The sequence below is a fragment of the Talpa occidentalis genome, unplaced genomic scaffold, assembly GCF_014898055.3.
Source record: "Talpa occidentalis isolate TD23 unplaced genomic scaffold, MPIMG_talOcc4v2.1 talOcc4.16, whole genome shotgun sequence".
NCBI classification, from domain to species: Eukaryota; Metazoa; Chordata; class Mammalia; order Eulipotyphla; family Talpidae; genus Talpa; species Talpa occidentalis.
Window position 1 is genome coordinate 5,449,769 of NW_023601653.1, and position 26,899 is coordinate 5,476,667.

The window sequence follows — 26,899 nt, forward strand, 5'->3', positions numbered from 1 at the left end:
GCGGGGCGGTGTCGCTCACTGTGGGCGGGGTGGGGGGGTTGGGGGGTTGGGGGTGTGGGGGGGGTGGGGGGCTGGCGGAGAGACACAGAGAATAGCATGAGGTGGATGTGCAGAGGGCACAGTGGAGGGCCTGGTTGGGGTCACCCCGAGGCCTCTCTAGCACAACTGTTTTTCTCTTCTTTGGATTCTGGGAGATTCTCTGGTTGCTTTCCACCCCTTTAGCCTATTTGGCTGTGCTGACTTGAGTTGGATTCCTGCCCCCGAGTCAAGAGAGACCTGACACATTCTAATCCCTTTCTGCTTTATCCTGCAGAGTCCAGTTCCTCTCATGCAGTTCCCTTTCTCAGGGGTGTCCAAAAATATGGTGGTGTTGGGGCCTCCCTGGTGACACAAGGGGTTGAGTCTCAGCACTATCAAGCTATCGCCAGCCACAGCAGCACCAGTTCAATCCCCGGCCAGGGAGCTAACCACATGGCTCAACAGACCTCTCCTGTCTCACCCGCTGCTCCCCTCAGCAGTGTGTTTCAGTAGATCCACCTGCTCTGCTCCCCACTCTGTCTCTGGTGAATCCTCTAACCCCCTGTACCTCTGGCCAGCACCCCAGCTCTGGTATAATTAAATAAATAAATATTTAAAAAAAATATGGTGATATTGCCATATTCAATGAACTGACACGCATTTTAGTAACCTTAGTGCTGATGACTGACTGGGAACATGATTTGTGGCTGATGAAGCCTGGAAGTTTCTGTCATCCCAAACAAAATAGCACCCTATTGCCTTGTCAGCCAATGTAGAGCCATTTGGGAAATTCACAAACATTGTGATTCCTCTTGCGCCCATGTGGTGGGACTGCAGTTGGGCGTGGTCATGTGACTTGCTTCCGCCAATGAACAGCAGAGACACGTCACTTCTGTGCTGTGTTTTGACCCACAATGTGCCCAGTTCCCTGCCCCAGCGACCAGCCTGTGTTGAGGGGCCCCTCTCAGCCAATGCTCCCGCGTGACCGCCATCAGCAGACACCCCCGCCCTAGGTGAGGACCAGGACATGGACGGCTGAGCTGAGGTGACCACGTTGTTTGTTAGCACAGCGTTCCCAGCCTTCCTGCCTGACCCAGCCTGGCATGTAAGCCGCTGGAACCTCGTGAGCGCTTCAGGAAGCCATGTTTGCTTTCTGTCCCGGTGCTTTTCCAATAAACAATTATCTGGGTTTTTAGGCAGGTTGTGAACTCTGAGAACAGGACTAGAAATGGCTCTTGTCCCCACACCAGAATGAGGCTGTGCAAGGGGCAGCTGCTTCATAATTACTGGCTGAAGAGAGTGCAGTGACCGTGAGAAATTCAGCAGAAAGAAGGAAGGGATGAAGGTTTTGCACAACTGACCCCTGGGACTCCACCCTAGGTCCCTATCCTGAGAGGCCCAATTTCATGTGACTGCTGCCAGCGGTGCCCTCCCCACGCTTGGCCTCCCCACCCTCGCCATCAGGCCAGTGTCCCGGCCCCCCAGGAGAGAAGCAGCCTCTTTCCAGGCCCCCTTCTGTCCCTTGAGCTCATGAGCTGGACCCACGGCCCCCAGGGTAGGGAAATCCTGCTTTGGCTGGCCAGGACTGGCTCTATAGGAACACATGTGGCTCCTGCCTCCCAGCTCAAGGTCACCTGCACTCATTTCCTTCCTGAGGAGGGCACAAGTCCCCCAGAAGCCACATAATTAGTGTAATTATTACACGACTGCCCTGTGGCCTCTGTGCCCTGCCATCACCTCTCCCACAGCAGTGGAGGGGTTTTTTTCCACTCTGCTTCCCTGCTGGAACCCTCTTGGGCTCCCACTGCCTGCAGGGCAAAGGTCCCCATCCTCAGCCTGCAGCTCGAGCCCCTTCTCAGTTGGCCTCTGTGACCCACCGGTCTGTTCACCTGCTCACATGCCAGGTGCTGATGTCAACCCCCTGCTGTTCCCCACAGCATCCATACAACCTCACAATGCTGGCTCTGGCCAGTGCTTTCCATCTGGAAAGTTCTTTCCTTCCTAATCCAGCTGGCAAACTCCTATTCAACCTTTGGAATCCAACTTAAGAACAGGAGTTGGTAAATGTTTTTTCCGGTAAAGGGCCAGGTAGAAAAATTTCAGGCTTTGGGGACCTGCCACCACTACTCAGCTCTGCCTTTGCAGAAAGCACTGACAGGTCAGTGAAGCACAGAGGCATGTCCCAATAGAGCTGGGGTGGCAAGACCAGCTGGCAGGTGGGCCAGTTTGCCCACTGCTGCTGGACTCATCTCATGCAGCCTCCGACTAAACAGAATTCAACAGGCCCTCTCAAAATGTCCCCTCCACCTCACATATTTTGTCATCACACACCCCAATTTTAATGACTCTACAGTTGTGACGATTAAATGACACAGTGGTCACGTCCTCACCTCTCACTTGGGTTTCTGCAGTAGTCTTCTCCTGGGTCTCCCAGTCTCTGCCCTACCCTGCCAGTCTATTTATACAGAACAGTCACAATCTGTTAAAATGTAAATCTGATTAGGTAAGTTTTCTGCTCAAAAACCTTCCATGGCTCCCTAATACCCTCAGAGAAAAAGACAGAGTCTTAAAATGGTCTCTACCATCTTACACGTCCAACTCCCCCATAGCATTTGGACCTCACTGCCTACCTCCCACCCGCTCGCTCACTCTACTCCAGTCACAACAGCCTCCTTGTTTTTCCTGAAAGCAGCCAGGGAGACTTCTGCCTCAGGGCCTTTGCCCTTCCCGCCATCTGGAACACTCTTTCCCAGGTTATTACATGGCTCCCTTCCTTACCTCCCTCCCCTCAGGTCTTTATTTCAATGTCTCCCTTCTCAGGGAGGCCTTCCCTGGCCACTCTGTTGAAACTGAAGCCCTCTCCTGTCTCTCCTCCATAGCATTTACCACCCTCTACCACACTATATCCACCCCCCTCAACTTTCAATTACTTTTAATTATTAAAGATCCTCAAACATAGTGAAATGGAAGCATCAGTGCAGTAGCATGCTCATACACCACCCCAGACTCAAGGCAGGAGGCACCCACGTCACTTAATGACGTGATACTTCAGCCAGAGACACTAGTGACATGCACACTGTGCTTGATTTCTCTGTCTTGTTCGTTGTCTTTCCCTCTTAGGCTGTGAGCCCCAGATCGCAAGCATTTGCGTCTGCTGTGGTTTCCTCACTGCCAAGAACGTCACCTGGCATCTAACAGCTACTCCGGTAGTTTAGCAGAGGAAACGACAGGTCCTGATTCTGGTTGTGCCTGTCATTGACATGTGACTCAGGAGCATTTCCTCTTGCAGAGCCGTGGTTTCTTTATCTGTAATGTGTGGTGAATACCGCAGTGCTACTTTTCAGCTGCGAGGATCAGACAAGGGAAGACTGTAAGACGGCACTGTTAGCAGACCAGTCAGTTACACTTCCATCTGACTCCTGAGGGAGCAGATTTGGTATAGACTGACCCTCTGGATTCTGGGCAAGTAGCAGAGAGGCCCCTTGCTTGTGGATGTTTGCAGCTGCAGGACCCAGTGTGCCTCCTCAAGAGCTCTTTGCTTGACACTATTCCAGTGCAAAGCCCTGCAGAAAGCCCACAGAGTGCATACTCTGGTACTGATGTGCCCCTTCTTTCTGTCACCTGAATGGCACCTAATAATCCCCTATACTTCATCTCTTGCTTTATCTACTCATTTAACAGTTTTTACTGGAATTACCTACAGGGAGGGTGCGCAGCTTCATCAGGTCATGAGATTTTATTTAATGAATTTCTTCCCTGGATCTTTGAGTATTTCCAATGATTGAGCCAGCCTCAACTTGGCCTTTTCTGCATTTCAAATGCAGTTGTGTGTCTGTGTTGCCAAACTTACAAACACACCCTGAATATACACCCTGAGTGTCAGTTGAGAAATGGGACTCATCCTGTTGAATCTCTGTCTTTTCTCCTGTCAGACTGCTCCGCAGTGAGTGGAATGCATGACCTTTTGCAAGCTTCCTGATAACCATGTCCTAACTTCCCTTGGTTGGGGTGTGGAGGGCAAGATATTTTCGTGGAGAATTCTCTCGATCCCTTTCTCTCAGTTCCACGCTGAAACTCTAGCAGGAAAATTTTAATCAGCAAAATTTATTACTTTAAGGGAACAGTTTACTCATTTATAAGATGCTGATGCGAATAACTACATAAGGAAAGTAAAAAGAAAAGAAAGAATAACTACAATCCCAAAATGATGGATTCGAAATTTCTTTGGAACTGGTAAAGCTCTTACAAATATGAGTTACTATGGTTAGCTTTAGTAACCTGTCTAGATTCTTCACTAGACCTTGCTCTTGTTGTGTGGGTGGCCCCTCGTCTGGACACTAAGATCCTAGAGACAGACTTGGAAGGGAACGCTTCTTTTCACAGGAATAACAACAGCAACTACATTTTTCACGTGTCCAGCAAAAGCAAGTTGCAGGATTCATCTAGACCTAGAGTTTGGGAACCATTATAACAAAAGTCCAAACAAGCCCCCCCCTATACCCCCATGAGCTGGAGAGGGCACAGGGTCTGCTTGGTCAGCAGCAGATCTGTGCCCACAAAACCGTCTCCTTGTTTCTTTCCAGAGTACCTCATTCTCAGCATCGATAACAATTGTCATTTATTGAAATCCCACTGCCATTTATGGGATGGGCACGGGGAGATATTTACTTCTAATCCTCTTAACAACCACGGGAGGTGAGTTGGGAGAGACCAAGTCATTTGCTCAAATTTCTACTAAAAGTGCTAAGATATCTCTAGAGATCAGCTCAGGTCTTCCAAATGACAAGGAATACTTCTTTCTAGCATAACTGTATTTAGTGGTTTTTTTTTTTTTAATTTAAACTGAAAAAGGATTGGTGGTTTAACTGAAATTGAAATTTAACTGCGTGTTCCTCAATTTTTTTTTTTTTCCTGATTCTGGCAATTCTAGGTTGGGAGTATCTGGCAAAATCAGAGCACGAACTTCCCTGCATGGCCCACGTCTTTGTTGTTTTTTGTTTTTATGAGCCGTCATTAACACCAGGTTCAGACCGGAGGTCTCCAACCGACCGTTTCAGGCGGGCGGAGGCGCCCCGGGGCGGGCTCTTGCCCCTCACCAACACGTCCGCCGAGGAGCAGTGTGCGGCCCTTCCGCCCCGCGCAGCGTGGCCCCGCCCCATCACCCGGGATTGGCTCCACCCCAAAGCCCAGCCTCTCTCCGCTACAGAAGCCATTCTTATTGGTCAGTTATAAAAGATGGCGGCGTCCGCTCCCGCCTCCCTCGCGCGCCACCAGGGCGGGGCGGGGGTGGAGCCTCAGCGGCTGCCGAGGGCCTGGGCCTCGCTGATTGGCGGGGAGCGGTGGTCGGGCTGTCACGTGGTCCGGGACGCGTTTGTTTGCGGAAGTGAAGGGAAGTAGAAGTGCTGACTCAGCCGAGGTGAGAGACGGCGACGGGGAGGCGGGGCCTGGGGGGCCCTCCCCAAACCTCGTCCACGACCCGCCCCAGACTCTGGTCTCCGCCGGGACCCTGCTTAGGACCTCCGTCGGGTTCCCCGATTTAGGCACGTCCTCCGTGACCCTTGCGTGACCCCCGAGTGCCTCAGCTGCCGCGCTCCCCACCCGTGACCACCCTGTCTCGCCTGAAACTTCTGTCCCCTGCCCCAGAGGGGTTTCGCCCCGGGGCCCCCTCCGCGCCCCGTCTTCCCCGTGGGGCGCTCCGGCCCCGCTTCCCGAGTCACTCTCTTCCCCCACCTCGGGGTCTCTCAGAGCCCCCGGCCGCGGTGACTGCGGGGGGCTGCGTGCCAGGTGCTCCCGGCTCTCCCCGGAGTCCCTCCCGGTCGCATCTTCACCTGTTCGCGTCCGCGTGCCTTCACCTGTGTCTCCTCCGTGAGGCTGTTTCCCATTTCTAACTCACGGCTTCTGTCTCATGGGCCTCCGCTTTTCATCGTGCCTGCGCCCTCCATGCTCCCACCTTCCCACCTTTCCCCCCTAAGACCCCATAATGTGGCCCCCTCCCATGTGTCCCCCTCCCTGCGCCCACATGACCGGGAGGCTGGTGACAGGAGTGTGACCGCGCGGCCATGTGACCGGGGTAGGCAGACCGTGGGTGTGGGACAGGGAGGGCACGGCGCTCAGGGATCTGTAACATTTTTGTAATGATCTACTCACATGACCCCAAACAAATACCTTCCCTCCCCCTGCGCTGCTTTCCTTCACCGGCCCTGTTACCAGCCCAGCAGGGTGTTAGGCAGGTTTGGCTTGGCAAGGCGGACACCCCACCCTTGCGCTGAACGCGTTGCTTTTGTTATTGTCTCTGCCTTAAAATGTTCCGGAGTTTGGAGGTTATTTTCTGTCCAAGTCTCAGTTTCCTTGTCTGTGACCGGGGGATTGTATTTTCTGCCCTCACAAGGCTGCTGTGACTCAGGGCTGCTTAGGGACCCCAGAGGTTCTTGACTTTGGTGCAGGAATTCCTGAGGAAGCCAGAGTAGGAGAGTTAGAAATGGAGCAGAAAATAGAGTGTGGGCAGATTCCAGAGTCACACTGTGGGTCTTAAGGCTGCGCTGTCATTTCTTCCTTTGAGGAGCAGGGCTCATAAATGAGATCCTGAACTTTTTTTTTTTTTTAAGATATATGTACTCAAGATCTGGGGTACAGGCCAGAGATGGTGGGGTGGTGAGAGGATTCACCAGAGACAGAGTGGGGAGCAGAACAGGTGAATCTACTGAAATACACTGCTGAGTGGGCCAGCGGGTGAGACAGGAGAGGTCTGCTGCGCCATGTGGGTAGCTCCCTGGCCCGGGATTGAACTTGTGCTGCCACTCATAGCTTCATAGTGCTGCGTCTTAACCCTTGTGCCACCAGGGAGACCCCTGAATGGGTTTTGACTAATTTTGTTTAACAAGACCCCTGGGCCCTAACATGCCGTTGGTGAAATAAGATAGAAGTTTTACAATCCATGGTGTCCATGGTGTCCAATGTGAGATAAAAGTTCTGAACTAGGAGGGCCTGGATCACCTTGCTCAGGAATGTGCTTGGAAAATTTTTTTCAGAGTTACTGGATGGGGCAGGGGTGGGGAGAGCCTGCAGCCTCTGTGTAAATTCCCATTCTCTTCCATCACCGGTGTGCTCCCGTATGAGTGCGGGGTTGTCTATTGTGTTAGAGGCAGGAAAGGGAAGGCGATAGAATGACAAACAAGAGGACAAGTGGAAGGTTTGTTGTCTTTGATTTATCGTTGGCAGTATTCACTGGTCACAGCCACGAGTCAGGCTCTCTCATGCTTTTCTGGCCTTCTTCATTGCTCAGTCCCTGAACGAGCGGCGGTGTACTCTCTGCTGTGTTCTAGGCCGCCCTTGAAGTCGCCAGTGTTATTCCTGTTTAACTCGGGGGAGAGAGGCGCTGTGGGTTGCCAGGTTCTGCAGCTTGCTGAGGCTCGGCCGCGATTCTGAATTCAGTCCTTATCACACTGCAGCCTGGTGCTCGTCCCCCTGGGAAAGATGCAGTCCTGTCAGTGCCCAGGGCACATGTTCGCCCTCCCCTGGGCTCCTTGCTGGTTGCATGACGGTACCCACAAAAGGAAATTTCCTCCTCACTCAGGAGAGTGACATCACCGAGAGAGAGACAGAGGAAGGAGGAACTTCAATGCTCTGTGTGTGAGAGTGACCATGAGCCTGCGCTGGGTGTGCGTGGGAGGGTGAGCGGCGGCCTGAAGGGGAGGCCTTGTATTAAGAGCTTCACTTTACGGAGGGTGGCTCCCTGGGAGAACACTTGCAGAGATCCATGCCTCTCCTTTTTTGCCCGTTCACATTTCATGGTGATCTCATCCATTCTCGTGGCTTTGCCATCTCCACTCTGATGATCCTCAGTTTATCTGTCCAGGCCAGTCCACACTCTCCCCTGGACAGCGGACTCGCCGATCTGGTGGTTCACAAATATCTTAAAGTATTTAGAGTGAAAGTCCTGATACCTGCCCCCTGCCTCCTCTCCCCCCACCGGAACCTGTCCCTTCCGCCCACTGCACGTCTTTAGAGAACGGTGGCCCCAGCAGCGACTCCGTGTCGCTGGAGGTGGAGAAGGCCGTGCCAGCTGTTTGTGTGATGACACTCGATGGCCTCACACAGGACAGAACTGCCTCCAGAGCCGTTCCTCAGAACGTGTCCCCGTCCTCAGTGGCACGGGACTCTGTTCTTTCAGTGGCTCAGGCCAGAGCTGTGAGGTGGGGCGTGGGGCTTGTCGCCACCTGCGAGGGAGTGAGAGGGGAGAGGGTGCCTCAGAGGCGTGGCCCCTGGGGGCTTCATTTGTTCTCACTCATTCCTTCACCACCCACTTAGGAAATAGCCACGTGAGTCAGGAATGGGGCTAGGTGCTTAGATAAACAAAGGCGGGGGTGGGGGAGGCACCCCAAAGAACAGTCACACCCTTGCCACACAGTTACCTGCCCCCGTGGGGTGTGTGCAAGGGCAGTGTGGGGCTCTGAGGAGCAGGGGCACCTGGGGGCTGCTGGGGGGTGGGGAACGGAGGGCACAGTTCTTAGAGGAGGTTGTGGCGGACTGAGTCGCCAAGACCAAGGCGGAGAGTGTTCCTTGTCTGCCGCTCCTTTCTGAGCGCACGCTCTGTGTGGGCTGGGAGCGGGAGGCGGCGTGGACGAGTGTGCACGCGGGCTTGCAGAGGTCGAAGCCCGAGTGTGGCCAGGCTGCAGTGGCTGAAGGGGCAGCCCTTGTATCCTGCCCTGGCCTTGGGCTGTCTCGGGAAGGTGACAGGGAGCCGGGGTGAGGGTGAGCGTAGCGGGGAGTGTGTGTTGCTCCTGCAGTTGGCCGCTGTGCTCCCCTCAGGCCCACGAGCATGGCTGGAGGGCGCACCCAGCGCTCCCTGCCTTCCGAAGGGCAGATGCGCGGAGACCCTGGCAGGAACAGGGGGGCTTCCAGGTAAGACAGGCCAGAGAGAGCGGAAGCCCTGCCCCTTCCTCTCTGGAAGAGCGGTTCCAAGTGTCACTGGCCAGAGTGGTAGGGAGGGGTCAGGGGACCAGAGTCTGGCAACTTCACCCTTCCTCTCTTGCCTGAGACCTGCCAGGGGCCTTCAGGGAATTCGTGAAGGAACCAGGTATCTGGGGATGGTCTGCAAACCTACCCACCTGCACCCCACCCTCTGTTGCCCTCAGTTTCTTTACCTCTCAAATGGAGATGTTCTCCCTCTTGCCTTCTGGCTCCACCAGGAGCGCCTCACCCCCAGCAGCCAGTCCTCCCTGAGGGAACCAAGCAGGCCGCTGGGCCTATAGCAGGGTGGGTGAGCAAAAATAAGGAGGTTGGGCCACAGAGACCCAGTCTCCCAGTGGGGAGACACACTTGGACCTGGAAATGGCTTGGAGCCGAAAGGCAGAATGTCACTGGCGCCACAAAGACTCTGGGGCTTGTGTTTTTCCTGCCAGTGGCATTAGAGAGTGCTTGAAGGGCCTCAGGCGCCCAGGAGCCATGGGTCCAGTCACCAGGCCTTGGCATCACCTACGCAGGGGCCACCGAGCCCGGAGCCTAGAGGACAGCTGTCAATCGGGGAAAGCAAATGCAGCTCCTAAGGGAGGTGACAGGGCAGGTGGCCCTTAGGAGCCAGAGAGTCAGGGAGGCTGGGGTGGGTGGGTGCTGCCAGGTTGGGATGGCAGCCCCTCCCCCGCCCAGCACCCTCCCCTGCCTGCGCTGGAAGATGCTGGGCTCTGCGGTCTGGGCAGGCGGGTGGGCGGAAGATGACAGACCCCAGGAGGAAGCCCTCGCGCTGGCCGCCTTCCTGGCCGTGATGGCTGCAGGATGTGACCTGGGGCGCGTTTCCTCCTTCCACCCCGTGATAACAATGGCCACTGTTTGCGCGCCCAGAGTTGGTCAGAGTCCCGGACACTCTCCCTGCATTGTGTCACTTCATCCTCACCCCGCCCTGCGAGGCCTGGAGCCCGGGTGTCCTTCCCTGGCCGGGCAGCTGTCATGGTGGGAGGTGCCCCAGCTGCCAGCCCCGGGGCCCTGAGGAGGGTGTCTGTCCGCTGGCATGGGGTGTCTGCCTTCCATCCCTCTGCACCCCACAGAGACTTGCCCCCTGTAAATCCAAGTGGGCTCCCAGGTGGTGGATACCCTGGCTCCCCCCACTTCCTGTGAGCGCTGGTCCTGTGCAGCCAGGCTCCCCCCACTTTTGGCTGTGGGCCCCAGGAGCTCAGCCTCCACTCCTACTTTATTTATTTATTTTTTTAATAATAAATTTTATTTTTATATTCCCCATACAATTGCAGCCCCCCCATTCTGACCCCAATCTCTCCCCTCCCACCCCCTCCCCCTTAAAAGTGTCTCTGGTTCGTAGTTTTTTGTTGATTTTGATTTTCACTTTCTTATAGTTATTCGTTTTCCTGGTCCCTTATTTAAGTTTTCTAGATTCCTGCTATGAGTGAGACCATCCGGTATTTTTCTTTTTCTTTCTGGCTTGTTTCGCTGAGCATGATCCCTTCCAGCGCCATCCATGTTGCTGCAAATTGCATGTGTTTATCTTTTTTGAATGCTGAGTAATATTCCATGGGATATATGTACCACATCTTCTTGATCCAGTCATCTACTTTTGGGCATTTGGGTTGTTTCCAAAGCTTAGCTATTGTAAACAGTGCTGCTGTAAACATAGGGGTGCAGGTGCTCTTTGGAATTGATGTTTCTGTGTCCTTTGGGTAAATACCTAGGTCCACTCCTACTTTAAAGAAATATGTAATCCTTCTGCGTACCTCTGAGAAAAGCGGGAAAAGAAGCCCCTGCCTATATACTCAGCACCTTCATCTGCCCTGCGTGCTCTGGAGTGTTTCTTTCAGTGTTTGCTGGTGTTTTTGTTTTTTTGCTTGCATGACTTGTCCTCAGTTCGGGGAGCTTCTCGGCTTTGTCCACCTGCCCTTCAGAAGCTCGCACTCTGGAGCCAGCCCATCTGGGCTCAGACCTTGCTCCTCCATCTCTTGCTGTGTGACCCTGGGTCCATTCCCTTCCCTCTCTGTTCCTTGATTCTGCTGTGTAGAATGAGGATAACTGTGGAGCAGTTCTGCGGGGTGCTGGTGGGGAGAAATGGCTCCTCTAAGTAAAGCTCTTGGAAAAGGATCAGAGCGCAGCACGTCTGAGCGCTTGGTGTGATTTGTGCTGGGACGTGACCCCTGGGGGGGGCAGTCGTGACACCTGCGTATGGTGATGAAAGTAGGGGCGGCCCAGAGCAGGGAGGGAGAGTGGGCAGCTGGGCCTGGCAGTGAGAACACCACAAGGAGGCTGTGGCAGCGGAGCTGGGATTTGAAGACCAGTCAGGGCTTTTCCAGATGGAAAGGGAGGGAAGGCCATTGCAGGGAGACACACGCCTGCGGACGGGCGAGGAGGCGCCTGACAGCGGGACGCGCGCGTGGTTTGGAGCGGACAGGTCAGGACTCACTGTCAAAGGCAAGAAGGCCGGTGATTAGTGAACAAGCACTGCCGCCCCTCCTGCTGCTCGGACTGTTCCGGTCCTTGTGTTACAGGCGAGGAAACTGACATTCATGACTCCAGGCCTGCTGCCTCTCAAGTGCTCAGAACATCTCCTGATGTCACAGTCATTAGCAACTAACCCTCCCTCCTTCCCTGGATGAGTCTCGGAGGCCCCTCATCCTCCCTGTTATCCCTTAGGCTGATCCTCTCAGCACGCGGCCAGCGTGTGACCGCACAGGCTTGCTCCCCAGGGCGCCTGCTCTCCTGCGCTCTGTCCTCAGCCCCCACCCCCTCTTTTGACGGGTGATGTCCTGGCACAGAGGGGCGTTCTGGCTTTGGTGCCCTGCCTGAGGAAGCCACTCTGCTTTCTGGGAACCTGGGACACAGTGAGACATCCAATTCTGTCCCCCAGACGGGGGACACTTTCCCCAGCAGACACTGAGACCCGTGGCTGTGACACGCGCACTTTCCACCCAGACACGCAGCTGCTGAGTCTTCATTCGTGTCCATTCCGAGGAGTGTGGTTTTGTCTCCTCCAGAGCTTGTTGGGGAGCCGGGGTAGCAGGTACCACGGTTTTCCGCAGACGCTCAGTCCCCGCCCTGGGGGAGTGTGCGCTGGTCCTGGTCCCCCCACCTTGTCCAGCCGAGGGCGGACACTGGTGTCGGTGGAATTGAAATGACCCGTCCAAGCACCTGCAGGACCAGAAAGCTGACTCTTACCCTCTGAGACCCTGCCTTGCACAGGCCCGGGCCCGGCACCCGTTCTCCCCCGCCCCGACTCCAGCCATCGGTGAGGAAGCTGCATCTCCGCTGGGAAACCGTCCTGGGCCCATGCCCTGCTGCGCACCCGAGCGCAGTGGCGGCCAGGGGGGACCTGCCAGGTGCCTGGCCGGGCCCGAGTCTTCTTCCCGTCAGGACTTCTTCCCATGCCCTCAGTGCTCTTTCTCTTTCTTTCCCCTCCTTTTCGGGGTCCTCTGGGTCCAGAGTTGGGGGGCGCGTCTGGGCACCCGTGCCGGAAACCACTGGCCCCGGGCGTGGGACCCTGAGCTCAGCTCACCAGAGACCCCTTTCCTTCCAGACCCAAGGGCACGGCGGTGGGGCCTCCCCGCCCGCCGCACGCAAGATGCAGTTCTTCGGTCGCCTGGTCAACACCCTCAGCACCGTGTCCAACCTGTTCTCTAGCCCATTCCGCGTGAAGGAGGTGTCCGTGGCCGAGTACCCTGTGGCCGGCCGGGTTCAGGAGGAGGGGCAGCTGCTTCTGTTCCGGAATGGGTCCAGTCGCACCTGGGACTGTGTCCTTGTCAACCCCAGGAACTCACAGAGTGGCTTCCGGTGAGTGACGACCACTAGTTCCTTATCACGGCAGGTGCTGCTCCGGGCCTGCGTGAGGCCTTGCCTGTCCCTCTGCGCTCAGCCGCGGCCACCTCGCGTTCCTGCCAGGCTTTCCCTGGTCCTCACCTTGACTGGAATGCTCTCCCCTGTGCCTGCCTCACTTCCACCTGCCCTTCCCTGCCTTCAGACTAGAGTAGCGACTTCTGCCGTGAGCCCAGTAGACACCTTCCTGGTAGCTCACACACCCCCAGGAGGGCCGTGATGGGTCTGTCTTGTCACCCCACTGTATATCCCCAGCACCCAGCATGGGGCCTGGCAGACTGGGTGTCAGGGCAGCAGAGGGAGCAAGCGGGAGGCATGAGAGTGGCAAGGCCCAGGCCTAGGGAGTGCTGGGAGTGAGGGCTGCATGGGGGGCAGGCCTGGGCCAGAACCCTGAGGTCCCACTTGTGAGTAGCCCAGCTGCCCAAGGACCCTGACCCTGCAGCTTATAGACAGAAGGCTTGGTATGCCAGGCTCCTATTCAGGGGCTGAGGGCCTGTCTTTTAAATGCCTCCTACGGGGCTCTCAACTGTCTCCACAGCGCCTGAGTATGTTAGGAGAGAGGCAGATGCTGGCCTCGCTCCTGGGAGGAGTTCCCGGGTCCCGTGACTGTGCAGCTTCAGAAGGGGGGCTGCAGTCAAGTCTTCTGAACCCTCAGCTTTTATTACCTAAGGCCCGTGAGTTGCCGCACCCCTGCGAGATGGACCGTGGGACCCTGGCAGGTCGGGGTGGTAAACAGCACCCACAACTGCAGCATCTGTAGTGTGCTCCGAGGGGCCATGTGGTCAGCTCTTGTCTCAAGCCTTAGCTCTCAACCCTAATCATAGTTCCAGAGGGCGGGGGTTATTGACCCCGCCTAACAGATGAGGAATCACAGCCCCGGTACTGAAGCACCCCCCCAGGTCACGCAGACTGGACTCAGACTCAGGCGTTCTGGCTCCGGGGCCCACCTCTTGCTGTTTTTCCAGGCGGGCCTGCTGTGCAGGGGGCAGGCAGGGCCCTGGCTCTGCCAGGGTCATGTGTGTCCACTCTGACAGCATCGCACTCAGTTCCTGGAGCAAAGGAATCGTTTGCTGCAGGTATTTACTACGACCGATGATAGTGGATGAAACCCGCCGCCCCTCAGGGATATCTCAGCAGAAGCTGGGCTGCGTTTCCCAGGAATCCCGGGAGGAAAGATCAAAGCATGTGTGACATGTTCTTGGCATCTCAAGAGGGGACTGATTTTTTGAGGCTCTCTGTAGCTTGTCAGGAAACCTCCTGGGAGCTGCGTGGCCTGTGGCCTGTCCACCTTCCCTGTGAGTTGCTCGTTCTCCAGCCCATGGCCCCACTTCACCCAGCAGAGCGGAATAAGGCAGGTCTCTGCCCCCGGGAGCTCAGGCAGTAGCCAGAAACAGGTTGATCTGACCTGGGCATCTGCCTGGGTAAATGCATTGGGCTCCTGTAAAAATGCCTCTTGTTTCCCGAACAGACCTCACTCCTTCCCACTTCTCTCTTTGCCCTTGCTTTACCCTCTGCTGAGAATGCTACTCCCACGCCGCCTCACGGCCCCCTGCTCCATGCGCCCATCCTCACCCGCTGAGTTCCCAGCACGTTCCCCGTTCTGATGGATTGCCACTTGTCTGTTTGCACATCTGTCTTCCTTGCTAGACTGCAGGGCTCCTGACGGCCAGACCTGGGTCTGAGTCATTTCTCCTCATGCCCAGTGTAGTGCCAGGCACTTGGTAGTGCCTGGTAAATATTTGTTGAATGGATGAGTAAATCCATGATCAGGGAAGGTCAAAGTGTGCTTGACAAAAGGGTTGGAAAAGGCCGAGCTTTTGCTGGCCAGAGATGGACCTTAAGGGGACTAGAAGATTTCACCAGGAGGTGTGTGAGAAAGTGTGCAACAGGGAGAGGGCACATCATGTGCAAAAGCACTGAGGCACCGAGGCATGGAGGAGTAGAAACACAGAGGAAAAGCCAGTGGGGAAACTTGTGCCTGGCTTTGAAACTGGAGAGTTAGAAACCCCTTGGTTTAATGGTTCTTGGCCATTTTTCGGTTGAGGAAAATCTTTCTCTTTAGAGTCCCAGGAAACCCTTTCACCCCCTGCCCACATCACATCCAGGTATCTAAAGGCAATTTCCCAAGGTCTGCTGATGCCCCCCTCCTACCCTGATCCTTAGCCATATGCTGCTTAGCCATGCTCCTCATGACTGAAGAGTCCCAGAGCTAATGCCAGGTGGCTTTGGTCTCTGGGCTCAGTTCTAGAAGAGAGAACCACAAATCCTCTAGATCCTTAACCTTTTTTTCTGAATCTTTCTTTCACCTCCGTGTTCTAGACCACGCCTGCCTCTCCTAAAGGCCTCTTGAGAATTTTCTCTCCCTCTTTCTCCCCTGGGGCTGAGACTTCCTCCAGGGTCCTCTCCATCCCTCAGCCATCATCCTCTGGACCACATCCCCCCTCCCCCCTCCGCGCTTCTTGCACCCTCACAAAGGTGAGTTCTTCCTCATCATTCCTGTCTCAACTCTTGGTGACCCTAGCATTCCCAGGGCGCTCCTCTGCAGGTCCAGGGCTGGGTACCTGCCCTCTCCAGGTCCCCACGGCCAGCCCTCCACCCCCACCCACATGCGTGGCTTCACTGTGCCAGAGGAGGCTCACCCCTCTGGGTCCCCAGCCCCCCTCATCTGCTGCCAGATTTCCTTTCAGCACTTCTGTCCACTCTTCCTACGGGGGGGGGGGGTTTCTCTTTATTTGCTATTTCCCACCACCCTACAAACGTGATGTTTTTACTTAGAAAGTAATCTTCTGTGATTCTGCATTCCCTTGGGGCCCTGCCTGCATTCACTCTTCTTTTATTGCTCCCCTGCCTCCCCCATTCTCTCTTCAAACTTTTTCAATAGTGAAATGGAACAGTATGGGCAGCCTCGTGATTTATAATCACACCCTTGTCAAGACAGAGAATGCCATAGCACCCTGGAAGCCCCCTCTCCTGCCCCTCACCCCAAGGAAGGGTAACCATTAACCTGACTCTCAGGGTAGCTGCTTTTGCGGCTGGCCCTGAGCTCAGCATTCTGCCAGGTGTGTGCGCTTCTGCGTGTGGCTGCCAGTCAGTCTGCGCTGCTGGTGCCCTGTGTGACTGCGATGGTTTCATTTCTTCATTGCAGTGCCCAGGGGAATCTGGGTGGTTTCTAGTCTTCTTGGTGCTTCTGTGCAAGGGTTTCTAGTAGGCCTGACCTGGGATGGGATTGCTGGGCCGACCCCAGCCATAGCCTCAGCCCCAGTGGAGAGATGCCCCTCAGTTCTCCTCCCAGCAGTGGACGATTTCTTGTCACCGCCCATCCTGAGACTTGGCATTGCCAGTTTTAAAAAAATTGTCATTCAGTGGGGCGTGGAGTAGTATGTGATTGTGGCTTTAATTTGCATTTGCCTGATGACCTGTGAAGTGGCGCACTTTTGATGAGTTAATGAAGCATTTGGCTGGCAAGTGTTCTCAGTGAATTACCAGCTCAATTCTTCTGACTTTAAAAATTAGTTCTGTCTCCTGTGGCGGTTTGGGTGGTTCCTTTGCGCCTCTGCATCCCAAATGCAGGCTCGTGTGGGCTCGTGTGCTGTGGTCCCCTACCCTGTGGTTTGTCTTTTTCCTGTTTTGATGGAATTCACTGATAAATAAGAGTTCTCAACCTTAATCCACGTGGAATTGATTTTCTTTTTCTTTTTTTTTTTTAAGATTTATTTTAGTTATTTATGCATACAAGAGCTGGGGCGTAGACCAGAGGTACAGGGGTGAGAGGATTCACCAGAGACAGAGTGGGAGTCGGAACAGGCAGATTGACTGAAATACACTGCTGAGGGGAGCAGTGGGGAGACAGAAGAGGCCTGCTGCTCTCTGTGGAACAGCTCTCTGGCAGGGGATCGAACTTATGCTGCGGTGGCTGCTGAGACTTAGGTCCTAGCACCACCAGGGAGGCCCTTGGTTTTCTTTTTTAATGGATAGTGTGAAATAGGGCTCAGGTTATCTTTCATTGGGAGACCTAGTTTCCCCAGGCCCTTTGATTGAAAACCAATCTTCTCCGCTGCTCTCAGATACCACCTTGGCTGTAGAAATCAGGTCTCCCTATGTGAATAGGTGTTTAGAGTCACTATTTTCTTTTCTTACACAAATACACTGCTGTCTTTTTGTTTTGTTTCGTTTTTGGTGTTGAATTAATTGGTGTAACTTTATAATAAACCTCGATACCTGGTGGAACACATTCACCAACTTGTTCTTCAAGATTGTGTTGGCTTTTCGTAGCTCTTAGCAGTTTTTAACTAGAAAAAAGTTACACACAAAAATAAACACATAACATCTTTAGGTTTTGAGATTCTGATTGGGGTTGCATCGATTCTGGTTGGTGAGAATTGACAACTATCTGGGAAAACCAGACAGCTACAAGCTACCATATTTTCTTTTATTCTTTTGTCAGTTTTAATATGTGTATTTTCAAAGAATTTGTCCACTTTATCTAAGTTATAAAATTTGTTAGTATAATGTTCCTAGTCTCCTATACTTGCTTTTTACTCTCTGAAGGATCTGAAGAGGTGGTACTTTGTGTTTTCTGATTCTTGTTCAGTTTTGTTAGTGGCTTGTTAATTTTCAAAGAACCAAGTTTTGGCTTTATTTTCTTTTTTTAAAGATTTATTTATTTATGTATACAAGATCTGGGGTGCAGGCCAGAGGTACAGGGGATGAGAGGATTCACCAGAGACAGAGTGGGGAAAGAACAGGCAGATCTACTCACATACACTGCTGAGGGGAGTAGTGGGGGAGACAGGAGAGGTCTGCTGCGCCATGTGGTAGTTCCCTGGCAGGGACTGAATTTGTGCTGCAGAGGCTGCGGAGAGCTTGCGCCACCAGGGAGACCCCCTTTGTCCATTTTCAAAATTAGGTTGTTTTGTATTGTTGATTTGTTTATGTATTTTGCATATTAATAACCCTTTGTCTCATGCATAGTTGGCAAATATTGTTTCTCATTCACTAGGCTGCCTTTTCATTTTAAAGGTGGTTTCTTTCTTTTTTTGTTTGATGTCATCTCATTCATTTTCTTTTCTTTTGTTTCCCTTGATGTTCGAGAAGAATCCACAAAAATATCATGAAGGCCGATGTTGAAGAGCTTATCATCTGTGCTTTCTTCTATGTATTTAGTGTTTTCAAATCTTACATTCAAATCTCTTATCCATTTTAAATTGAGTTTTGCATATGTTATAAGACAGTGGTGTATTTTCATGCTTTTGCTTGTAGCTGTCTGGTTTTCCCAGCACCACCTGTTTGTCCATTGTGTGTTCTTGGCTACTTAGGCATAAATTAGTTGTCCATCTGTGTACGGATTTACTTCTGGGGTCTAGATTCTATCCCATTGATCTGTGTGCCTGTTTTTGTTATGACACCATGTTGTTTCAGTTACTGCAGCTTCTCTTTTTGTGCTTTTTTCTCAGGAATTCCAGGTCTTCTTTGGTCCCACACAAAACTTTTTTTGATCTTTTTCTGTGAAGGATGCCACTGGATCGGAGTGTGGATTGTATTGAATCTTTATGATACTTCAGGTGAAATGGACATTTTAAGAAAGTTGATTCTTCTGATGCACAAGCAGAGCGTCCTTTTCCATTTCTTTACCTGGCGTCTTACAGTGTTCATTGTACAATTGGCATTTTTTTCCAATCTATTTCACTAATTTTTTGCTGCCCTATCTAGTTTGCTTTTAGGCCAGTCAGTTGAATACTTAATACCAGTTATTGTGCTTTCCAGTTCTAGAATATTAATTGATCCTTTTTATTTTATTTATATAATTATTTTTTTTAAGATTTATTTATTTTTTATACAAGAACTGAGGTACAGGCCAGAGGCACGGAAGGGTGAGAGGATTCACCAGAGACAGAGCAGGGAACAGAACAGGCAGACTGATGAAACGCACTGCTGAGGGGAGCAGTGGGCACGACAGGAGTGGTCTGCTTCACCATGTGGGATTCTCGCCGGCCAGCTGGGATCGAACCCGTGCCGCAGAGGCTGCGGACAGCCTCACAGTGCGGCGCTCAACTGCCTGCGCCACCAGGAAGGCCCTAATTGATCCTTTTTAATATATCCCATCTTTTATTTCCTTGAACAGATCAGATTTTTTAAAGCCCTGATTTGAGAACTCAAATATCTAGATCACCTGTGATTTATTTTTTGATGGTCTGTTTTTCCTTTTGGGCCTCTGGCTCTCTGTGCCTGTTTCTTGGCGTGTCCAGTTTGCATGCTGGCTAGTGCGTATGACGAATTATGGAGGCTATGGATGGCGGTGTCTTCCTTCAGAGGATCTAGTGAAGGCTGCATTTCAGGCTTCCTTGAGTTTGCCTGCACTCCTAAGTTATAATTTTCACTCTTAGTGAGTAGAAGCTCTTACGTCTCAGCTGGAGCACTAGGTGTCACCAGGGGCCTTCCACCTCGAATTTTTACCCCTTTTTTCCCAAGGACTGAAAAATTGCCACTGTTTTCTCTGTCTTCCCTACTGCTGTATTCTGTTTGATTTCTCGACACCTCGTTCTGTGTAGCTTCAGAGGGAACACTGCAGGCAGAATGCTGGGCTCACATCTCTGATTCCCTCCAATTCTGACCAGAACTTGGAAACACTGAAGGCTAGGGACTGGTGAGGAAGCTAGAAGCGCACTAAGCTGTGGGTTTGCACTTGGCCTTTTCATCCTGCACCAGAGATCCCAAGGTGGCCTGAATACAAATGTGGGGCACACACCTCCATGTGCTTCCTTTATTTTTCCTAGAATTTTGACTCTCTGTGCCTGACCTCCCTTGGGTTTGCTCCAGTGCCTTCAAACAGTTGTTTAAATTTAATCCTGCCTTTAAATTTGTTTCCAGCAGGAAGGCTAGTGTGATATAAACTCCCTGTCATAGCCGGAAGTGGAGTTTCATCCCACACATTTGAGATGTAATAGTTGCATCATTATTGAGTCAAGAGATTTCCTGAATTTCACATGGCTTAATGTCTGAACCATAGGTCAATTATATGTTTCTTGCTTCACTTTCAAATGTGTGAGACATTTTAACTATCTTTTTGTTATTGATTTTTAGCTCAATTGCATTGTGGACAGAGAACACAGTCTAAATATTTTCAGGTCTTTGTCATTTGTTCATATTTGTTTTATGGCCCAGCATGGTCCATTACTTTGAATTTTGTGTGTATGTCCTCAAAAGAATGCATGTTCTCTAGATGGTGTCAATAGTAATGTGTGGGTGAGGTGGAGTTTACTGATTGCTTTGGCTACAGTAGGGTGTTTTGTTTTTTGGGTTTTTTTGGTCTGCTGTATAAATAATTAGTGGAGGGTAGTAAAATATCTCAAATCTGAGTGTGGATTTGTCTAGTTCTCTTAATTCTGACAAATTTGATTTTCTTTATTTCAGAGCTTTATCTTTAGATATGTACTACCTTATAATTGTTTCATTTTCCTAGTGAATGGAAACAGTTATCCTATATGAATTGCCCATTTGTGTCCTGTAATGCTTTTTACCTACAATTCTGTAATTTTACCTGAAATTCTTTTTACCTGTAAATGCTGTCTAATGTTAAAATAGCTTCACTAGCTTTCTTTCTTTCTTTCTTTCTTTTTTAAGATTTATTTACTTAAGAGCTGGGGCACAGGCCAGAGATGGTGGGGGGGCGGCGTGAGAGGACTCACCAGAGACAGAGCAGGGAACAGAACAGGCAGACTGACTGAAACACACTGCTGAGGGGAGCAGCAGGTGAGACAGGAGAGGCCTGCTTCGCCATGTGGGTTGCTCCCTGGCAGGCTGGGAATTGAACTAGTGCTGCAGAGGCTTCAGATTGCTTCACAGTGCCGTGCTTAACCCCTTGCGCCACCAGGGAGGCCCTTCACTAGCTTTCTTTTTGTTAATGTTTGTGTAGTATATTTCCTTATATTTTTAATCTTGGAAAGAGTATTGTAGTTGTTCATCCCCCCTCTGCCCCCGCCCTAGTTACCCTGTCTGTTATTGCTGATATTTACTTGGAACATTTAATGTTTATATTTAAATATGTATCATGACTTAAATTTACCATCTTGCTACTTGTTTTCTTTTCTTTTTTTATTCATTCATTCATTCATTCATTCATTCATTCATTTATACAAGCACTGGGTACAGTCAAAAGCGCGGGAGGGTGAGAGAATTCACCAGAGCCAGAGTGGGGAACAGAACAGGTGGACCGATGAAATACACTGTTGAGGGGAGCAGCGGGCGCGGCAGGAGAGGTCTACACACCATGTGGGACCCTCGCCCAACTGCCGGGGATCAAACCGGTACTGCAGAGGCTGTGAGCAGCTTCGCAACCCAGCGCTCAACCGCTGTGCCACCAGGGAGCCCCTTCTTTTCATTTTTAAAAAAGATTTATTTATTTATGCATACAAGAGCTGGGGTAGAGGCCAGAGATGCCGGGATGAGAGGATTCACCAGAGACAGAGTAGGGAGCAGAACAGGGAGATCTACTGAAATACACTGTTGAGGGGAGCAGTGGGCACGACAGGAGAGGTCTGCCGCGCCATGTGGGAATCTCCCTGGCTGGCCAGGAATTGTACCCACACTGCAGAGGCTGCAGACAGCTTCACAGCGCTGTGCTCAATCCTCTGCACCACCAGGGAGGCCCTTTCTTTTCATTTTTGGTTTTGCTTATTTTTTTCATTCCTTTCTTTGTCTTCTTAAGACATTTATTTTTGGGTTGGTTTTGTTTTGTTTTAGTTAGCTTTATTGAGATGCAATTTGCAAAAAATAAAATCCGTGTGTGTTAAGCGTATCATTCGATGAGTTTTGATCAACCCCTGTAACCACCGCAACCAAGGAGTAGAATGTTTCTTTTGTTCCCCAGATTTCCTCCACGCCCCTTTGCAGTAAGTCCTGTGTACCCCCAAAGCTCCTGAGATGCTTCCCTTCACCATAGTGTTGCCTTTTAACCATACAGCTCGTGGTCTTTTGAGTCTGGCTTTTTTCACTCAGCATAAATCCTCTGCAACATATTACCGAGTATTTTCTTATTTTCCCATTTTCCCCGTCTGTGGCCTGACCATCTACACTCTGCTCTTGTCTTCAGTGGTCATTGTGGAGAACCAGTGCTGTGGTGCCGCTTGTGTTTCTGCACGGCTTGTGGGCAAAGACACTGACTGTCTGTCCCAGACTGTCTTTTCAGGATGTTTGTAGCGTGAACAGCCTTGGAAGATGGAGACAGGATCTGTCCCTCCAGCTGGCTGTCAGTTGCTTACTTTCCTGTATCATAGAGATACTCTCTCCCTCCGGAGCAAAGCTTAGATTTTCTTATTGACAATTATAAGCAGTTCAAGTTCCTTAAGCTCAGGGTTTCTCTTCTCTAACGTAACATGAGCGGGTGTCACCCGACCCTCTTCGTGTCACCCGGCAGGAAGTGGATCCCAGGAATGGACACAAATGCCGCTGTGGTTGCTGCAGTTGCTGTGAGGAGTCAATTGCCCTTTGTCTTGGATCGGGAATCTTGTGTCTTCTGGCAGTATCCGTGAAAGCGTGTCAGGCTCACTTGTTCATTTGCAAGTAGGGTGAAATCTGAACCCCTTCACAGTTCTTGATGGAACCCTCAAGAGTGTAACACACATGCTTGATCTTACTGAAGCATAACTGTGACTTTAGTCTCTTCTACCACAAGAAATGGGTCTTAGAATCCTTCAGAGTCTAAGAATCGGCTCCTCTGACAGCCCAAAACACTGGCCTCAGTTCCTGGGCCTCCCTGATGCCTCGCAGCACAGATGTTCGTCACTGTCTGGTTAGGAACCCAGCACCTTCCAGCAGCTGCTTTTTATATTGTGCCCCGCATGCCTGGTTCCCAGCAGACTCACCTCATTACCTGGTCTGCCATGAATGGAGGAAGTCCACAGACAGATCCCATTTCTTTTGGTTCATTCCATCAGCCTTCAAACACCTAATTACACTTTTCCCAGTAGCTGCCTTTATTTGCTCCCCTCTATGGCAAAACTCAAAACGCTGTCTGTACTTGCTGTTTGCACTTGCTGTCTGCAAGTTCTTGCACCCTGTTATTTCTTCAACCTGCTCCCGTTAAGCTTTGGACCCACCCACCCACCACAGGTGCTTCTGTCAAGGACACCGAATCCAATGATTGGTTCTTAGCCTTCCTTATATATGCCACAGCAGCCACGTTGGATGTGGAGTGCCCTGATGTTCCAGGGAGGTGAGAAGGCACAGAGGCGGCTGGCGGAGAATGAGCCATGGCCCCACAGCTCCCCCTGCTTGCAGGTTTCCTCTGGGGCGTTGTCACGTGGTAGCGTAGGAATGCACTTCCTCATTTTGCTTTTTCCTCACTCCTTTGGTGGATCCCCCCATAAGAATATAAGGCTCCAAGATGACAGCCTCTTGTCTGTTTCACTTATTCATTCTCCCTCCACTTAGCAGTGTCGGGCACAGGTCTGGTCACCAGTAAAGACTTGCTGAGCAGTTGCACCCTCTTGGAAAGCACAGGTTGGCTTGGAGCCCCTGGGCACTGCCTCTGCTGGACCCTGCAGGCCTCTGGGCTGTGGAGGTGTGAGGGACAAAACCTTCTGCTGTGTTGAATCCTGCTCTGAACTAACCATCAGTGACGTGTAATTATTACAGTTTTAAAGTGTTATCACAGCACCTCAGTGAGGTGGGCAGGGCAAGTGTAATAGGTTCATGTTTCCAACAGGGCTCAGGAAGGGGAGGCGTTTTGCGGAGGTCACACAGCAACTTCTCATGAATCCAGTGCTTCAAACATGAACAAAACTTTTTTGTCTCTGATGGTAAAAATTATATATACTCATTGTGGGAAATTTAGAAAAGACAGAAGTATATAAGGAAGAAAACGTCGTTGTTTTGTTGGCCTGCACGTTTTGACATATTTCCCACCAATCTTCTTGTCCTTCATGGTTGCACAAGACAAGACTTGTGTCTTGCGTTTTTACTAAAGATCCCAAAACGAACAGGTCCCTGTTTTTAAATGTAACTTTTATTGGCTGCATAATATTCCGTTTCTGAGAGGAGTCACAATCTTATACTATCCTGTTGCAGGACATTTATGCCAGGGGCTGGGCACTTGAGCTGGGGCTCCCTGATGTGACAGTTAAATTAAGAAATGGATATGACATAAATGATATCAAATGAAATATAAAAATACCTTGTGATGATAAGTAAGGAGATCAATAAATAGATGGTGTGTGTCTGGGTCTGTATGTCTCTCCGCAGTGGGAGAGAGCAGCCGGGCTGGAGCAGGTGCGACCATGGCCGGAGGCAGGCAGTGACCTATTTGTGTGGAGCCGAGGCTTCTGATTCACAGCCGTGTGGGTGCAGGCTGAGGGTTCACCTGACTCATGGCCTTGTCTCCCCCCCTCCGTCCTGGCTCCTCAGGCTCTTCCAGCTGGAGTCGGAGGCCGAGGCCATAGTGAACTTCCAGCAATACTGTGCCCAGCTGCCGCCCTTCTACGAGAGCTCTGCGAACGTCCTGCAGGTGGAGGTCCTGCAGCACCTGACCGACCTCATCCGCAACCACCCCAGCTGGTCGGTGGCCCACCTGGCAGTGGAGTTGGGGATCCGAGAGTGCTTCCATCACAGCCGCATCATCAGGTGGGTGGGGGCGCCTGGCCAGCTGGGGCAGGAGGACAGGACCAACGGGACAGTATGTGTGGATGGCGGGTAGGGATAGAGTACGGGGGTGACTGCCAGGCCAGCCTTGGTTCCCCTCTGTGTGGCCTGACTTCAGCAGGGGCACCTTGCCCCGTCAGCACCTTGCTGACGAAAGTCAGGAGAGGCACCCCCAGGTGCCTAGGGGTTAAATCTCAGCGCTATGGCCTGAGTTCGATCCGGCCAGGGAGTTGACGCACATGGTGCAGCAGACCTCTCCTGTCTCCTGCTGCTCCCCTCAGCAGTGTATTTCAGTAGATCCACCTCCTCTACTTCCCATTCTGTCTCTAATGGATCCTCTTACCCGCCTCACCTCTGGCCTTCACCCAGTTCTTCTACCCCAGAGAGAGAGAGAGAGTCAGAGAGTCAGGAGAAAGGGAAGATTTCTGCAGGTCAGGCTCTGGGAGCTGTTTGACCCCCACCCTGAACACGCATCCTCCACACCCCCATAATCACCAGGGAGTGCACATGTGACCTGTGCAAGGGAGAAGGCAGGTGAGGCCTCAGCTCCTGAATGTCTCCTTCCAGGGATCTGCCCTTCTGGAAGCGGGGACACTTACTTTCACATGTCCTCTCAGCCAGTGCACATCGGTGTGGGTGCCCCTGGGAGGGCGCTGGCTGGCTGCTGGCCTGGGGTGGCCACACCTCTGCTTCTCCACCCAGCAGCTCAGCTCAGCTCCCCAGCCTGGAGCACAGACCTCCCCACTGCCCTGTACAGTTGACAAGCTGCTTCGTGGGCATCATCCCGGCAGTTCTGCCCACATCCTGGGCAGGCACGGCAGGGATTATATCTGGTTTTTGCCCAGATAGGTGAAGTGAAAGGCCCCGGGTTAGTGAGCTTTCTGCCTTCATCCACGCTCTCTTGCCGCTGTACTGCCCTGGGCCTGGTGCAGCTGGAGCGGCCCGGGCGCCTCGCCCATACAGCTAAAACTGCCAGCAACTAAAATTGCATACAGATCGCGTGGGTCCTGACCGGCTGTGGCTTGGCCCAAGTGTGAACCTGCTTGCTTGAGCCTGGCACAGACGCCTTGCCCTCGGAGCCCACTCTGCTCTACACGCCTCCACCCGGGCTGGGCCCTCACCCCCGCCCTCCCCACAGCTGTGCCAACAGCAGGGAGAATGAGGAGGGCTGCACGCCCCTGCACCTGGCCTGCCGCAAGGGCGATGGGGAGATCCTGGTGGAGCTGGTACACTACTGCCACGTGCAAATGGATGTTACCGACGACAACGGGGAGACCGCCTTCCACTACGCCGTCCAGGGGGACAACTCCCAGGTGCTGCAGGTAAGCAGGGGTGGGACAGCGTGACCTGTGCCCATCATGGTGCCCCCAGCTATCTTTGGGTCCCCGGGCTCAGGTGACCTGCTGGTAACACGTCTTGCTGTTCCCCCTTTGATCCTGAGTGTGGTGAGTGTCCCCCATTCTGAAATCTCACCTCTTGTGCTGGTCTGGCTGGCATAGGCCCTGTTACTTTGCTCTGACCACCGGGAAGCCTCCAGCCCAGCACAGCAGGTTGAAGGCCCCCATGCCAGGGAGTGCGGTGCAGCCGCTCCTGAGTCTCTGCCATGAGCTGGGCACTCTGCAGTGAATCCACTGAAGCCCCTGCCTGGAGTACCTGGGGGCCCCGGAGCTTAGCCTTTTATAGGAACTCAAAACCTCCCAACCTCCCAACCAGCCAGCCTCCACCCGGCTCATGCATGTTGGCCCAGAGGCGCTCCTTTGTTTGATCACCTGGGCAGAAATAGGAGGATAAAACCTGTGGGTGAGGAGAACGAGGGGTGCCATTAAAAGGCTGCTTTATATATTAGAGTGAAACGAAAGAATATTTCTATTCTATTGCCCAGAATTAGACAATTCCCTTGAGGGCTGTAGCTGCTCTCTGTCTCGTGCCCCAGCAAGTGTGGATTCGGATCACGATCTGCCTTCCCAGGGTGGGGACCCTGCACTCTGCTAACTCACTCTTACTGAGAAGCCCCAGTGGGGGCGCCTGCCCACTGCAGTGGGGGCTGGCACCATCTCTCCCCAAGAGTCACCTTCAGCTGTGGCTGCAGCTCCTGCACTTGGCTCTGTAAGTTCTAGTTAATTCTCCAAAGCTTCTACTTACCCTCCTCTGCTCACCAAAGCCACTGAGGTTCAGTGAAGTTAAGAAATGTGACCAAGGGCCATGCACTATGGTGCTCAGTGCCGCCTTCCCTGCTGCGTGTCCAGCCTGCTGCCAGGCCCACAGTCACAGGAGCCACAGAGATAGCTCTAGCCACCAGGGAGGAAACACGGGCCTCCTGGGTTTTAGGGCTGGCATTGTTTCTCATTGAAGAAATAATACCTGCACATAGCGGAAAAAATCAAGCAGGGGCCTCCCTGGTGGCGCAAGGGGTTAAGCACACTACTATTGAGCAAGAGTTCAA

At 52.4% G+C, this 26,899-nt stretch overlaps 1 protein-coding gene across 1 annotated transcript in view; it reads left to right on the top strand.

Moving 5' to 3' along the window:
- Positions 1-5,374: 5,374 nt before the first annotated feature.
- PLA2G6 (phospholipase A2 group VI) overlaps positions 5,375-26,899 on the top strand; it is a 45,775-nt gene continuing 24,250 nt past the window's right edge. Inside the window, 4 exon segments of the mRNA XM_037513586.2 lie at positions 5,375-5,434; positions 12,527-12,780; positions 24,223-24,438; positions 25,595-25,778. Of these exon segments, the coding sequence (XP_037369483.1) occupies positions 12,572-12,780; positions 24,223-24,438; positions 25,595-25,778 (609 nt within the window). The 5' untranslated portion in view covers positions 5,375-5,434; positions 12,527-12,571.